We start from the raw sequence: 17,298 nt of genomic DNA on the forward strand, positions 1-17,298 counted from the left end.
TTATCAAATATTTTCATTTCCTATAATGTATTCTATTGCAATGAAACTTCACTTTTATAAACTTTAAAGAGGGCTAGCAAGGGGCGTTACTACAGAACCATCGCTTCCAACTTGAACAGCCGTTGAGAAATAATTTTCTTAGTGGCAGCAACATTAGCATTTTGGCGTATTAAATCTCTTAAGTTTCAAAAAGAAATTTAAGCTACCACGTCGAATCAATAATTAAAAAAAAAGAAGTTGATAAGGTCCATTTGTTGATTAATTATGCTTATAGATATCTTAATAGTTTTGTATTTAGAAAAATCTTAGAAATTTAATTATTGTTTTGCTTCCACTTTGTAAAATCGTTTTCAGCGACCGTACAAGTTGATAGGTATGCACATACTTGGTAGCAGGAGTTTTAACCCTTTGACAACGATTTTAAAAAAATGATTTCTTTTTGTCCCGTTTATTATTCAAAAGGTCACAAATAAGGCAAATTTAGTATTTGGGATTTTTCTGACAAGCGGTTATCAATTTAGAGGCTGGGACATATATGTCCCTGCCGTACTTAATGGTGGGATACATATATCCCACCTGTAGTGATCGACTTACTACAAGCACAGCTATCATTACCGAAAAATTTATTTTATGAACTTTTTTTTTACATGGTATGATGCAGGGTGAAGCAATCTTTGCATAACCCGACATTACACATTGGACAACTCATATTTGTTCTTTTTCCCATGTTCATTTGAGAAAATATGAATGAACATAACAATCCCAGTGAAGAATACGAGTGGGATATATCTGTCCCAATAAAGAATACTAGTGGGATATATCTGTCCCAGCGCAAAACCACAATGCTATTTCATGCAAGAAACTCTTTAGCGCCATCTAGGGAATATTTGACGCATGATCATGGGTCGACTCTACGATTGGGACATATTACAATGAGCTAAGCGCTGGACAAATGAGTACCATTAGTAGTCAAAAGGTTGGAAGCCACTTTTCTTTTCATATCCAAGTGGCACTGGCATTTCAGATTTTATTCCTTTATGAGTAATAAAATCTCTTTTAAAAGCAGCTGTAGTTCAGGGATGATAACTTGCTCCGGACAGCGAATAAATATTTTCGCGTGGTAATTTATTAATTGTAATTCTTGGTTTAAAAAATTCAATTTAGTAAATTTTTATCCACCACTATTCGTAAATAATTCAAAGGTTTAATACAATTCACCACTTTGTTAAAGTTGAGTTGATTTTGATGTTGCTCTCGGTCATGCGATAATATATCATGATGTCGAAAGTGAATCATTGAACTCGATCAACTGAGGATTAACTGACTTTTGATGCTCTGATGTGATGTGGAAGAACAATTTATGCTTTTAGGAGGTCGTAGAACTTTCGGATTTCCATTGGTGTCTTTTGAGTGAGTAATACCTATTTCATACTCTTGCAATCATGTATGTTTTCTAATTCTGAGTTAACTTAAGAGTATAAGTAGATGCAAGTTAAGTTAAACGATTCTGCCCGATATAGTAGCTTTTAATTTACGTTAACATCACTGCTGAAATTAATATTTGCAATCACGCAACAATGGCTACGTATCACCACCACGGACGTGGCGGAAAGCGGCTGACCGAAAGACCTGCACGTGGCTCAACGTCGGATGAGGAATGCTCGGATTTTGAAACCAAAATGGCTAAAGAGTTAGCAGACATGGAAAGAAGAATTAAAGAAGATGAAAGGAAAAATAAAGAACTACTTGAGAAACTAAATCATTTGGAGCAGTCTCTCATGCCTGTGCCAAATAGGCCCGAAATACCGACAACACCAATTGATGTCATTGATATGAAAACTTATGAAGGAGGCCAACTTTTGAAACAGACGGGGAATGAGTCAACCANATTTTTATTCCATTTTAATACCACTGGGAAAAATCATAATGGAAGGGATTAAAAGTTGGCAGGTATGCTTTTATCATTACCTAATTGATTAAGTATCTTAAGATTTGGATTCATGAAATTAAAAAATATTGTGCGAGTTTTAAAACAGATGCCATTTTCGCAAATAATTCAATCATATATTTACCTTCTACAGCAACCGTTATTGAATGCTGCTTTCCAAAAGGCGTCACACACGAATAAACGCCGCTGTCTTCACTTGAGGCTGATGTTATGAACACCGTCAGTTGGTTAGATGGATAGAGTAGATAATTTTTGTTCCATTTCGGAAGTCCCCACATGTTGTCTGGATAGAGACAACGGAGCTTGAACGATGTCCTTGGATATACGACAAGATGTCCTAAGTTGTTTGTACCCATCAATCCATTCGCTCTGTATACATTATCTGGATCGATGATTATGGTTGGAATAAGGTCTTTCAACATTTCAGCTGTTAAAAATAATCGAAAATTAACTTAACCCTTTTGAAAGCCGTGGTAAGTATACTTACCACCACGTTTTACCACTTTTAATTCAGGTTTCCATTTTTCAATGACTTCAGCTTTCTTGAAGTGAGTTTGAATAAAATTGGTAACCATTTGTCACTTTTAAAAAACGTATAAAAGTTATAAAATACATAATTCCTTTTGAAGTTTGTAGCATTTAAGGAATTTATTTTATAAATAAAGAAAAATAAAAGTCAGTAAGTTCCTAATAGGTCGTGTTAAATATATTTTCCACCAAATAAATGGCATTTTTATAAACTAAATGAGTTTTTTTTTATATCAATTACTGTTCTTAAAACAATTTCAATTCCAAAAATACTTTAATTTACCTTTACTAGAAATAAAGACTTTATTTACTTCGCCGGATTTTCTTTTTTGAGCAGTATATTTTTTTAAGCAAATCAACTGTTTAATGTGGTGTACCTCCAAAATTTGGGTTATGCTGTGATCAATATATTAACTTTGGTAACAGTGCTACTCAGGTTCAAAAAAAAAATCAACAAAGGAATTACTTGAAACATGTAACATTTACAACCAATTTTATTAAAACTAAAATTTTTAAACAAAGACAAACTCAAATCATTTCCAAATAGAAATCAAATATTTCCAAATTATTAGTTACTTCAGGTTTAAAATTTAGCAATACGAAACTGTATTTTAAATAAAATGCAATTAAACATATAAGCCTCAATATTATAATATTCCAAATCCCGTAGAAAAACAATCAAGAATAGAAGGCACACGGCTTATCCTAAAATCTGCTATAAGTGATTACAACTAAAAATCACAATATTCTCTAAATCCTGTAAATACGATTAAAAACAAAAGGCACATTTATCTTAAATTATAGTAGAAGCAATTAAAAGTCAAGGTAAAGTATTCTTTTAAAACTGTAACAAAATCGAATTTAGAGTTTACAAATTCAAATCAAATTACGAACCAAATTCCTAGAGCGCCCACCGGTATTGCCGCCAGATTCGTGGATCAGGTCAACATTCCAGTTTCTGATACACAGCACACTCAAACTCTTTTCAGTCTTCCTTTTAACATGGCAGTAAGCACTCGTGAATCAACAGACTTTCAGCATTGGAACGCCTCGGATAGGAAAACAGATTCGAACTCAGCGGCTCCGTCAGAACTCAGCTCATCACATGCATTCATCAACTTAGCGGCTTCTGCCTAACTTCACTCAAAACTTCCGCTCCTCCACTCAGGGGCTCCGGCCTTAGCTCATTCACACATCGCCTCGTAGGCATTACATAAGCGGAGGGATACACCGGAAGTTTTCTAAATTTTTTCCGGTCTGAGGAAGCTCGTTACTGTTTGCTTTCAGTCAACCATTCATGTCGATTTGGAGACCCGTGTTAAACCATTTGAACTCGAAATTTATGCTAGATTTATTTTGAACGTTTAAAAAACAGACGCAACCACTAAAGGTTTACATGACATGACTTAGCCTTTTCGGGACGGGCGAGTCATAATTGAATTTGTACGGAATCAAAATGAGGATAGAAAAAAATAAAAAGAGGTAGCTTAACCTTTTGCTTACGGTGTATCATATAGTACCAGCACATGTGGTCCATATGTTGTACCAGCCGTAGGCTTACCGTGTATCATATAGTACCATCACATGTGGTTCATATGTTGTACCAGCCGTAGGCTTAAGGTGTATCATATAGTACCATCACATGTGGTCCATATGTTGTACCAGCCGTAGGCTTACCGTGTATCATATAGTATCATCACATGTGGTTCATATGTTGTGCCAGCCGTAGGCTTAAGGTGTATCATATAGTACCATCACATGTGGTCCATATGTTGTACCAGCCGTAAGCAAAAGGTTAAGTTTGAGCGTGGCTAATTTGACAGACTTATTTTTTCTTTCACTTTTATTTAAAGTGTAACTATATATATCAGAACTAAGTAGTGGTGAATTATATAAAGTAAACTACCATGAAATTAGTTTTGCTACCAGTGTATAAAAGATCAGTGTCCATTGCTTTAGAAACAGGACTTAGTTTCAAAGAAATATATTTTAACTCTTTAGTACCTATAGTTATGAATGTGCTTAAAAGTGTTAGTAAAGAGTACAACTGCAAATGTACAATACTGACTGGCTGGTGTAGCGTATGTCACGCATTTGGAGATACTTGGAGTCTGACATCTTTTTGCAATGGGATTAAAATGAAGTCCACTTTTGCAACGTGTTCTTTCGCTCCTATTTCTCCAACATCTGAAATACCGTGAACAGTCGGTGGGATCTTCAAAATCTGGACCATATGGGGATTTTCTGCAAAGATTTCCTTGATCTAACTCTTCTGCCAAACCTAGTGAAACCCATCATTTTCTATAGATTGTCATTTTTAGGACGGAAAGAATGATATCATTTACAATCAGTACGTATGGTCTATGTTCCGAAGTTCTGTAATTTGTAGGTCGGAAAGAATGATATCATTTACAATCAGTGTGTAAGGTCTCTGTTCCGAATTTCTGTAATTTTTAGGGCGGAAAGAATGATATCATTTACAATCAGTATGTATGGTCTATGTTCCGAAGTTCTGTTACCATTTTTTAAACATTAGTTTAAAATTGAAATCCATCAATTTCAATATATTGTAACTTTTTGGTCGGCACGAATGATATTTACCGTTAGTATGTGCTGTTTTCCGATAGAAATTCTATTACCATTTGCTAAACATGAGTTTAAAAAAATAAAACCCATCATTTTTTCAATGTATTGTAACTTTTAGGACGGAAAGAATGATATCATTAACAATTGGTATGTATGCAGAATGTTCTGATAATTTTAGACTGAGCAGAAATGTATCTTTCTTTGCCGTTTTTTCAGTGTAAACAAATGTTTGCGTTTCTGTTAACACTAGAAAGGTAGTGTTCAAAAGTAATATTAGTAAATGTAAGGCTTTTTTGTTGGCTGATATGTAAACAGTCTAACTGCGTTAGCTTTCGCTTATCAGTTACATATAAAAATGTTCCGCACCAAACATCTTTTATTACACACTGCATAGCTACCAACTTATACATATTTTGGAGAAATTAATTGATACTATCTTGTACCACTGTGTGAAAAATATTTAGTGGTATCAAAATTTATGATATATTACATGGTTTTTGATTCATTAAATTTGATTTAATGGGCGTTTACTTAACACTGCATACTAATAATACCAACGTATTGATAAAATACTAATCTATTCCAGTGAGCTGGTATTGTTATCCTTAAAGTGGCAGCAAATTTAAACAAAATTACGCATTTTAATTTTCAATTCCCAACCTCTTTATCATATGTTTTGCACAAAACACAACAGTTGGCATTCATGCATATGAGATAAAATCTGCCTCATTTTAAAACTGTCTGCTTATCTCAGTACCACAAGCAAAATAATTTCTTACAATGCATTGGCAATTACAATACATTCTTACAATACATATAAATTGGAAGTTTATGGTGCATAAAAAGTTCCCAGCTGTTTACGTTGGATTTTAGTTTTACAAGAAAATAAGCTTGCAAAATATTTTTTCGTGAAAATATTTACCTTTCATTTCTTCTTCTGTTAAAAGTTTCTTACAAGTTGGCAGTGTGCCTTTCCATTCTCCTCTGAAACATTCTATTTTATCAGCTTCTTCGCTCAGAACATATTGACCGATAGGAAAGCAAGCAAACGTTAATCGTTGTACACCATCTTTATCTTCATACAATGTAATTAGGAGATGCTCATCATCAGTAGTTGGCAAAGAACATACCTCGTTATCTGAAAGAAAACAAATTTCAAATGGAACGTTTGACTTAGAATTTCGTTATTACAACACAAGAACAACTCACACAAGGAACCTTATCCAAAAATGCGAAACAATTGGCAGTAAAACCATTACGTTTCAAGCTTAATTTTAGTAAAAAGTATCATTGACTACCATGATTTATTAAATCGGTAGAGGTAATTGCAGTAAGTCGTCATAGTCACAGCTATATTATTTTTCCAGTTAATATGATCGAATTTTTTTTATTTTTTCCACCAGTCATTTTTCCTCATTTCCAGATTAGGCTTCTGGTGGGAGAGTTTCTCATGATGGCAAGTCAATATTCATAATTTAACTACGAAGCTAGTTGTATGGGACGTTATAAGAAAAAAATCTTCTCAGGTTTATTTTTAAAGTATTTAAGACGTTGTAAAAATAACTCTTTATACCACATATATTTTTTGTTTTATGACCATCGTTGAATATCAGACCCAATTTATTGGGTTTACAACTACTGATATTGAACTCCGTAGCCTTGTAATTTCGAACCCAATCCAGAAGACACGGGAACTCCTGGATCAAGTATTGGGAGAAATTTGCCTTCGTGAAGGACTTCTTGATGGAACTAATCAGCCTTTGCGTTATATGGAGAGGAAGATCACGAGAACCTTCCACGGTTATCCTGACTGCAAAAGGACTCTAACTCATGATCCGCCTAACTGTGGTCGGTGCAAGCCGGATGCGGAATTCGTGTCTACCAGTCATCGCTGGAGATTCGAACCTGGTTCACCTCATTGGAAGGCGAACGCTCTATTCTTTGAGTCATCAAAGCTCTTATACCACAGATAAGAAAATTTCGGCATAGAATGCTTGAAGGACCTTTGAAATTGTGAATAGGAAATTGAATTTTATCGTTATAAAGTTACTCAAACGGCAAACAATTACAAATAAAGTCCTAGAAAAATTTTTAAAATAGTTAACTCAAGTGAAAGATATTAATATGTAGACCTCGCACATATTTTATAGGGAATTGCGTTTAGAATTATTTATACAGAAAACTAATCATATTTTACAGAAAAACCATTTAAATTTTATTATAATGGTGCATTAGCATCCTTTTAAAGAGCTCCTTGACTGAGCAGTCTCGCTTACAGAATGATCTGTAGCATGGAGGTAGCTGGTTCGAATCCCGCTGTAACTCTGGATGTATCTTTGTGCTACCAGTTCTTCAATTTGATTAGCGCTTATAAGCCATGTTTTGAAAGGAACCCACTAACCTGCATATGCGTGTGAAACAATAGTGTCCTATAGTTTGTCTAAAGTAAGAACTTCCCCAGCTATTCGTCTGGACTCGTGGCGGTGACTATGGTAACGTGGTATAACTATTTTAAGTAGGGGTGTGGGGTCAATGTTTAGGTCAGGTTCCGGGTCGGAGAGAGAAAGTAAATCTTTTTCTTCGGTCTATTGTGTTAGCCCTAGAGTGAAGAGAAGCTACCCTCCATGAAATGCGCTATTCTTGTTTCCATAGCAGCCGAAGGCCTCAGACTTAGAAACGAGGGGAGTTCTTATCATAGACAAGCTATACTGATCAAAAGTCTCAATGAGCAAATTATTTAAATATCGATATCTGTTTAAGAAACCAGCTCCAATTATTCTAAACATTTGAATTTTGCTAAATATTCGGTATGCAAGTAGCATTGATAAAAAGTATGAGTACGCACAAAAAATAAATATTGTTTTCGATATGATTGCAGACACTTACTGCTAACAATGTCTTTTTATACAATGCATACAGTAGTCGTTGCATCTCGAATGAGATACATTTCTTAGACTGCAATTTTTAATTTGAGTTAAAGCAAACGAAACTTCTAGCAAGTCTCACTAAAATCTCATTTACAAGTAAAAATACGTGAGGGAGTTTTAGGACTTTAACCCTTTCGCGCCGACTGTCACAAATTCGTGCCAGCATAAAACCCTATCAATCAGGGTAAAAAGATAAAACTGATAATCAAAGTATTTCTTTAGCAATTTATTTGTGGGCGGAGTTATAATTGTTTGATTCATTTAATTCACCATTACTTTGTTCAAAATAAAACTATTTAGTTATACTTTGAATTAACATTGATTATATATATGATTAAATTAACAATAATTAAAGTAAAAGCAAGGTAAGTCTGTCAAATTAGAAACGACTACATTTAAGTTACCGTTTTTTATTTAATTACAACTTGATTCTGATTTTGTACGAATGCTTTTCTGAATCACCCGTCTCCAAGGGGTTAATGGTTTAATTGCTTGTAATTTGCAGAAACCCTTTATTTGTTTGTAGCTTTTTTTTCAAAAATCCTCACAGTCCAATTTTTTTTTTATTAATTATTTTTAGATAGTTTTGAAAAGCCCTGCAGTATCTCAGGAGGTATGGTTAAAATTGATAATAATATATATATATTTCTCTTACACGGCACCAAAAAAAAGCCTCATTACAACTCCCCGAATGGCAACGTAAGAAAATCGACCAATGATTGCTGCTAAAAATGTCACATGGCAAATGTCACCTGAGGTGGCTCAACATATAGCGCTTTTAAAAACGGAAACAATAACCAGAGTGAGCATTATCATGTTGTTCAATTCAGATTCATGCCCTAAAAACATGATAATATTTAATTTAAACTCAATTAGGAATTAATTAGGCTGGCCTTCTCCATGACTATAAATAAGTCACAAGGTCAGACTTTTGAGAAAATCAGTTTAGTATTGACTAAACAAGTTTTTAGTCATGGACAACTTTATGTTGGCCTGTCAAGAGTTAAGTCATTTGACAGCCTTTCAGTAATTGCTCCAAGATGCCAAATCTATAATTGTGTTTTCAAAGAAATTCTAAATGCTTAGTGTTAATTTCTTAGAGCTTTGCAGAAAAAAATGTTTTTTGGAAAAAATTTAATTGAAACTTCTATTGGCAGTAGGCAAGGGGAACTGCCAAAATCAAAACTCCCCGATTAGAAATGCAGCATGGCGACCTCCACGTGGTATTTCTCGGGTAATGCTAACAGCCATGCATTTTAATTTATTGTATGTAAAACATCCTTATTTTGTTCTAAAATGTTATGTACTTTATCACAAATGTTAATTAATATAGAAATTGATTTCAATAATGCTGATCACCAAAAAATATTTCATTTGGCGATAAAACAAATTTTTGTGTTCTTGAAAATGAAAGACTTTTTGAGGGTTATTATCTCACAAGGAAAAGTTAGGGTTTAAAGTTTATATTTTTAAATAATAAAATTTTTTTCTAAAACTTTCAGAATTTCTAGCATTAACTAATTTATTATACACATTTAGTTGAATTTAGGTGAGTAACTGCAATATTTGATAATTTATTTTGCTAATATGTTTCTCATTTAGCTAATGTTTTGATTTTTTCACCATGTACAATCTAAATAGCTAATATACTTTTTTAAAAGCCAATAAGAACATTGATAGAATTCTTCTACATAAGTACAATACTATGTCTTTGATGATAAAATACTATGTCTTTGATGATAATATACTATGTCTTTGTGCTAGAACATTGTGTTCATTGGCGAGCGAGCGCAGCGAGCCATGGTTCACGGCGTGAACCACATAGGATTGCGTAGCAATTCTCGGGGGTTGGCGAGCGTTAGCGAGCAGGGGGCGGAGCCTCCTAGTATATATATATATATATTAAATAAATATATATATTAAATATAAGATTAATATAAAGGAGGCTATTAAAGATTAGAAGGTGAATATCATCAATAATTTCAGAATTTTTTTTTATTTTATCTCACAATCTTGTGAAAAATATTCGAAATAAAGCTCTTTATTTAGTGCAACATTCTTAAATTTCGCATACTTATTTGTAGATTTGTAATATTTTAATAGACATAAAAATAAATGAAAAAATAGATAAAAATAAATTAAAAAAAGTAAGTAAAAATGGGTACAAAATAAAAAAAATTTAACTATTTTTTTAGATGGGATATTTAAAAGATTAAGAACTATAAATATATATATATAGATCTTAAAAGTTCTGTATTCTTAAAGTTTAAATGGCACCAAGTATTTCGAATACAAACCTAGCAAAAATTGAGTTCTACCCAAGTCAATCATTCAAAAAAAATTTTTATTAGTAAGACAAATATCTTTACCTTTACTTCCAAAGCTAACAATATCGTCCATGTCATCTTCGTTTCCCTCGGAAATATCATAGCCAAATTTATTTTTAATATCCTCTTCAAGGTCTGAAATATCCGTTTTGTGCTGTCTCATCTTAAGTTCCTCGAACCTTTTATCGTCTTTTTTCATTATTTCACGAGTTTTGGCGTCTAAGACTTTTCTCCAATCTTCAGTCATATTTCCCAGCTTGGCATCTGTCTCTAGATTTAAAAGATATGATAAATATATAAGTTAGAATAAAAGAACCGTAAAAGCTTCTCACATAGGAGACAATTATGCAGGGCTACCAACTTTCTACGCTTACTGTAAAATGTTATTCTATTGGTAACTAAGTTAATGCTTTAATGGATTATTTTTTATTCTTTTAAACTTATTTTCCGCACCAATACATAGAAAATTCTTATGCTACGCCACTTTATTCCGGCTCTTTCATGATGAGACTTTTAAAATATTGGCAAAATTAATAATATTTCTGAAAGTTTTGGTTTGGAAATGTCTACCACTCTATAAAATATTTTACAAAAAGAATAGTAGTTGGCAGACCTGATCATGTATTATTGTTATACCCGGTATCCCAAAACTTGTCAAAATCAATTTAAAAAACAAAACAGAAGTTGTTGCGCTGACGAAATGTTCTTACATTAAGTCCTTACATTGAGTTGTTTATAAATCTTTACTTTTCTTCTTTGCCAGCGCAACAGCCCCTTGAAGGCCTTGGCTGCCTCAACAGCTGACAAATGCCAGCGTCTCCTATCCATGGCAACTCCCAATTTCTAATCTTCAGGGTTTTCAAATCATTTTCGATGTCGTTGAGCCATCTAGTAGGGGGTCTGCCTCTCGGACGTGACCCCTCGGAGTTCTTAAAAGTCTTCTTTTGTCTTTGTTATCTAAAATCTTTGCTTTTGTAAAAATTAAATTTTAAGTAAAAAAAGACCGAGAAAGAAAGGCTAACCGTTGGAGGTCTTCGAGGTTTTTCTCTCCATTCAACGCAAAAGGGCGGGTTAGGTCCCTCAAAAAGTCTTCCACGAAAGCAAATTTCTCTCAATACTTGATCCAGGAATTCTCTTGTTGTCTGGATAGGGTTGAAAATTACAAGGCTACGGAATTGAACATTAGTAGTCGAAAAACCCTAGAAATTCGGTCAGCTGTTCAACGACGGTTTTGAAATAAAATAAAAATCCATAATATTTGAAACGAGAGAAAAAAAAGCTTATCTTCTCTAACATGTTTCATTTGGAAAGTGTTTTTTAAAAAAGCGTGTTAAGTGTAGAATATAGTTACATAACGTTACAATTCATATAAATACACATTATCTAAAAATTTATTGTTACAGTCAAAAACTAGTTACCTTTGAAGCCAGCTTCCATGTTTGTTGTAACATCATATAATTTATTTTCTATTAACGTCATATCTGCAGAAAGGATAGTAATTTCTGTCCGGATATTGGATACAGATTGTTCTGTTTGAGATAAATTCCACTTCAATAAACCTAGATCAGAAGTCAAGTTTTGATATCCTCCTATGTTGTTGTTTTCTACTTGTTCCAGTCGGAGTTCCAATTCATTTCGTAGACGCATGCTTTCATCTAAAGTCAAACATTTTCATACGTTAAGAGATGTGATACTTTCATCTTTAAAAAAAAATCTAATTGTTGATTGTTTTTCAAAACGGGGGATTCCCCTCTAACAGGAATTTCATAGTTACGAACGGGAAATGAGTTTACGTCTGACTACATTTTATTTCTAAAGAAGAGATTGCAATGAATCTTGAAAAAACGAATCTAGGGCTTAAACTTTTTGATGCGAACATAAAATTAAATACAAAAGCCATTTAGTTAATCCGTTAAAAAAATTTTTGAAGTAAGAAAAATATGCCTAATAAATACTCCGTGTAAAACAGGTCAATTTAATTCCTAAAATATAAAGTGAAATAATTTTTTTTTACATTTTCAACAGCCGAATGAATTGTATTTGTAACCAATTTACAAAGGGGCTGATATAGCCTGGTTGCCAGGGTGCTGGACTCACGTTCTTGAGAATGGGAGTTCGAATCCAGCCAACCGAAGATTCCCCGTGTAGTAAATGGTGACTGATGCACCTTAAATTTGTTGGGTCACAAAGTACTCACTGTTTCCACGACAAACTATACCTCTGGGGGTACTGAATTGGAGATTGATCTTTCTCTGGTTCATGTCAAAATTACGATCTGTGGATGAATGGGTGAGCCTTATAAAACGGGTGTGACTTATGGTTGTGGCAGAGGTCGAATTCTTGGCCATAGATTGCGCCACTGGAAAACAAGAACAAGCGCACTACCTCTGAGTAAATTGCCGACTACTGAAACTACAACCAATTTCCCAAATATTTATCGGTTGCGGCCACCCTGTGTAATGTTTTCTACACTATTTCAAAATTTCCCCCGGTTGTGACAACTCCGAAGCAATTGAATACAAAAACTTTTAAATTTAGATTGTTTATTGTTTTTCTTTTCAAACGTGTCTTTATGAGACGTTTTCTGAACGTTAAGGGTCTAAAAGTTTTCAATATTAATATTTAGCTCTACTCACTTTTCATATCATCCCATAAATCAGACAAACCACTTTGCATCAGTACACTGGCATTTGAAAGCATCTCAACTTGACCAATCAAATTTTCCATTTCATCCATCTTGTTTGTTTTTGACTCAATGATCTCCATACGACTCTCATCTGACGCCATTTTTTCTGTCACAGATTCTGTTAAATTGATCAAAACGTCTGTTACATTTCTTAAATCATCTGAAAGTTTCTGGATCATGCTTGTGTTGGTACCTAGATGAAGTTCCGCTTCTACACTATCCAATCTCTCGACCAGTTTTCTGAAATAGTATGTTAAGAAGTATATTTTTTTTCTATATCTCGGATGAAATATTCTAATATTCATGTCTTTAAAATATTGTCTTCCAGAATACTACTCGAAAATGAAACTAACGAGATCGAAAATTACAAACAAAATTAGTAAATAAATAGAAAACCGTTTTGAGATTTGGCAAAGAATTGTCCTTCGTTAACTAGAATTTATAAAAAAAACAACGTTAACTGGAATATTATAATACAATAATCATTCTATTTAAAAATAATCACCCGTTAAAAGCTCGTTTTTTTTAAAATTCAAAAATGTTTATTGATGATATATTCCAAACTAACAGAAATATGAAAATACGTCACCGTGAAAGGTGAAATTGGTGGTTGTCGACCTTCACTGGTGAATGCTAACAATCACTAAGTTGCTTTTTCGAATGTTCGAAACATGTGCTAGATCTGATTTGATATTAATTTGATAATTACACGTGCTCTTTACACTAATGCTTTTTTAAGATCAATTTACATTTGCCTGTAAAATTTAGTATTCCCATCGTCTGTATCATTAGATCAAGCATACATTTTCTTGGTATACCGAACTCTGATGTTTTTCCTAATCTATACTAATTGTATGTTAAAATATCGAATAAATATTAAAAGATTAACGAATAATTTAATATCGAATCAGAAATAACAAATGTTTCGTGCATTCCACAATGCGATTATGTGATTGTCGACATTCAGCGGTGAATGTCGACGTTTTCCATATTTATCTTTCATTCACAGTAACACTACTAAAGAGTACTAAATTACCCATCACCAATAAACACAGATAGCTATAGCCATTTGAATTGACGCTTATACAAAGAAGCGGAGAATGAGCCAATGACAATTAACCTGTGTTTTTAAGTGTATGTAAAATTAAGAAGGAAAAAAAAACTATTTTTTTACTATTACAGATAAAAAGCCTTAAAGTTATTTGCAAGGGTAATAGTTATGATCAACTTACATGATAGTGTAAATTTGCATTTTATCATTTATGTAATATTTAGCACAAAAGGGGTGTCAAAAGGCACAAAATGTTAACTAAACTTTTAAAAAAAATTAATTTTATAACTTCAAATTTGCAGAGTGAACTTTATCGTTGGTACATTATATAGCAAATATTCTCTAAAATTCACGAATTTAAAATAAAAGTTACAAAAATGAGAAGGAATAGCAGACACTCTATCTGGGTGAATCAAAAGGCTATCAAGTTCATATCTACCTAATTTAATACAAACTTTAAATGTAAATTGTATATTTTTTTATCAATTCCATTGTAACTTTGTATTTAGTTAACATGAAAATTCATAAAGTTCCTCCTGATTTATTTTATATTTTTTTATATTATAACCGTCGTTGAACAGCCGACCCAATTTTCGGTTTTACGGCTACCAATGTTCAGTTCAGTCGCCTTCTAATTTAAAACCCAATCCAGAAGACAAGGAAGCTCCTGAATCAAGTATTGGGGGAAATTTTCCTTCGTGGAGTACTTTTTTGTTACGCATTTGCGTTACATGGAGAGGAATAAAACGAAAACCTCCCACGGTTTGCCTGACGGCAAATGGACTCTACCCATAAAAGAATCTCCATCTACCACTGAGGATATTTCACGTCAGCACTGTGGTTGGTGCAAGGATGCGGAATTCGAATCGATTAGCTATCACTGGGATTCGAACCAGGTTCACCTCATTGGAGGGCGAACGCTGTATCCTCTGAGCCAACACGGCTCTCCAGATTTTTTTTAAAAAAATTGTACAACATAATTTATTTTAAATATTCAAGATGTGATAAGTGGTACATACTTTGTTTCATTTTGATACACTACGCCATCCACTTTATAATACAATTTCTGGAGATAATCTTCAAAGAAAGTTTTGTTCATTGATTCGAAATTGGATAAAACAATTTCTTCCATCTGTGAGAACCTGTCATCCGAGGGAGACGAGAAGTTTGAGAACTTATCTCCCAAGATCTTTATTGACGTGCGAGCTTCACTCAGATCTTGCTAAAAAGCAAACAAATGTGAACATTTTCTTATTGTATAATAGGCAGAAGAAGTAAAAGCAAAATTTTAGAGAAAAATTACAGATAACATTAAATTTTCTTACAGACAGGACAGATATTTAATAATACATTATCTCAAGTTCTAAATTCATACTTCAATATGCCTTCGCACTCGACGTTCGCTTTCCAATTCTTCTTGCACTTCAAGAGTAATATTTTCAACTACTTCGACTTTAGCTAGAAGATTGGTCATATTTTTCATCAGATCTTCTCCCGAGTCTTTGATGCGAGGGTTTCTCAAACCACCATCATTCTGAAATTGACAAAAACAATGTATACCAAGCAACGCACGATGATTAATATTCATATCCTAGCAACTATTTTTTATTTAAGGAATTTTACTTATTTAAATAAAAACCAAACAGAAGCCACCATCATTCTGAAAATGCTAAAAACAAGAAATCGGGGAAAGTAATGTGATTAATATTCATATTTTAGCAACTATTTTATAATTTAGGAAACTCAGGTATTTGAATAAAAACCAAACTGAAGCCACCATCATTCTGAAAATGCTGAAAACAAGAAATCGGGGAAAGTTGAGTGATTAATATTTATATCCTAGCAACTATTTTATAATTTAAGAAACTTGGATTTTGAATTAAAACCAAACTCAAGCCACCATCATTCTGAAATTTCTGAAAACAATGTACCAAGCAAAGCACGATGATTAATATCAACATCCTAGCAACTATTTTTTATTTAGGGAATTTTAGTTATTTGAATAAAAACGAAACTGAAGCCACAATAATTCTGAAATTGCTAAAAACAAGAAATCGGGGAAAGTAGAGTGATTAATATTCATATCCTAGCAACTATTTAATAATTTAGGAAACTTGGGTTTTGAATAAAAACCAAATTGAAGCCACCATCATTCTGAAAATGCTAAAAACAAGAAATCGGGGAAAGTTGGGTGGTTAATAGTTATATCCTAGCAACTATTTTATAATTTAAGAAACTTGGGTTTTGAATTAAAACCAAACTCAAGCTCATTCTGAAATTTCTGAAAACAATGTACCAAGCAAAGCACGATGATTAATATCAACATTCAAGCAACTATTTTTTTAGAGAATTTTAGTTATATAAATAAAAACGAAGCTGAAGCCACAATAATTCTGAAATTGCTAAAAACAAGAAATCTAGGAAAGTAGGGTGATTAATATTCATATCCTAGCAACTATTTTTTAATTTAGGGGAAACTTAGGTATTTAATTAAACATTAAACTCAAGCCAACTATCATTTTGAATTTGCTAAAAACAAGAAATCGGGGAACGATTAAAATTCATATCATAACAACTGTTTTTTTATTTTAGGAATTTTAGCTTTTTGAATAAAAATTTATGTTTATGCAAATGTTTGAGATGCAATTAAATTTGGTTTCACAGTTAAGTGTTAAAAAATAGCTAGTCGCTTCAGTAAGACAGCATTCTGATTTTTTCCGAAATATCAAATTTTTATTTTAACATATTATGAATCAGCTTTTAATACGTAAAATAATTTTGGAAGACCTTCCAAAAGTTAGCTGCAGCAAACAGTTACAATCTTTACAAATCTTGGTATTTTCTTTTTTTATAATAATTAATGTCTTTAAGAATAATACCTTAAAATATAAACTTAACTACCACTATTAGAACTAAAGTTACAAAAAACTATCAATATATCCATTACATAACTCATATCTGCTCTTCCTCTGTTGTTACTTTTTCTACTTTTCATGTATTCCCCATTGCCCCCGTCAAATAAAACTTACCTTTTAAATTTCAAAAGTTATTAATTTTTTGAATTATTATTATTATTATTACTATTTGTATTGCTTTTATTATTATTATTGCTATATTAATATTATTATTATTATGGCTATTTTTATTGCTATTATTATTATTATTGCTATTAATATCATTATTATTGCTATTACTATTGCTATTATTATTGCTATTGTTATTGTTGCTATTATTATTGCTATTAT

At 32.6% G+C, this 17,298-nt stretch overlaps 1 protein-coding gene across 2 annotated transcripts in view; it reads right to left on the minus strand.

Annotated features, from left to right (window-relative positions):
• Positions 1-17,298, minus strand: part of LOC107442330 (myosin-11) — a 41,036-nt gene that overhangs the window by 9,325 nt on the left and 14,413 nt on the right. The window contains exons 2-9 of one of the 2 annotated variants that reach the window (XM_043042230.2): positions 15,429-15,587; positions 15,073-15,275; positions 12,953-13,242; positions 11,735-11,971; positions 10,359-10,586; positions 5,985-6,200; positions 4,545-4,757; positions 2,073-2,375 (exon numbers count right to left, since the gene is read on the minus strand). In XM_043042230.2, the coding sequence (XP_042898164.1) occupies positions 2,073-2,375; positions 4,545-4,757; positions 5,985-6,200; positions 10,359-10,586; positions 11,735-11,971; positions 12,953-13,242; positions 15,073-15,275; positions 15,429-15,587 (1,849 nt within the window). The remainder of the gene's footprint in view (positions 1-2,072; positions 2,376-4,544; positions 4,758-5,984; positions 6,201-10,358; positions 10,587-11,734; positions 11,972-12,952; positions 13,243-15,072; positions 15,276-15,428; positions 15,588-17,298) is intronic. The other variant, XM_071186015.1, reaches the window with a different exon arrangement.

This window comes from Parasteatoda tepidariorum, chromosome 9, assembly GCF_043381705.1.
Source record: "Parasteatoda tepidariorum isolate YZ-2023 chromosome 9, CAS_Ptep_4.0, whole genome shotgun sequence".
In the NCBI taxonomy this organism is placed as follows: Eukaryota; Metazoa; Arthropoda; class Arachnida; order Araneae; family Theridiidae; genus Parasteatoda; species Parasteatoda tepidariorum.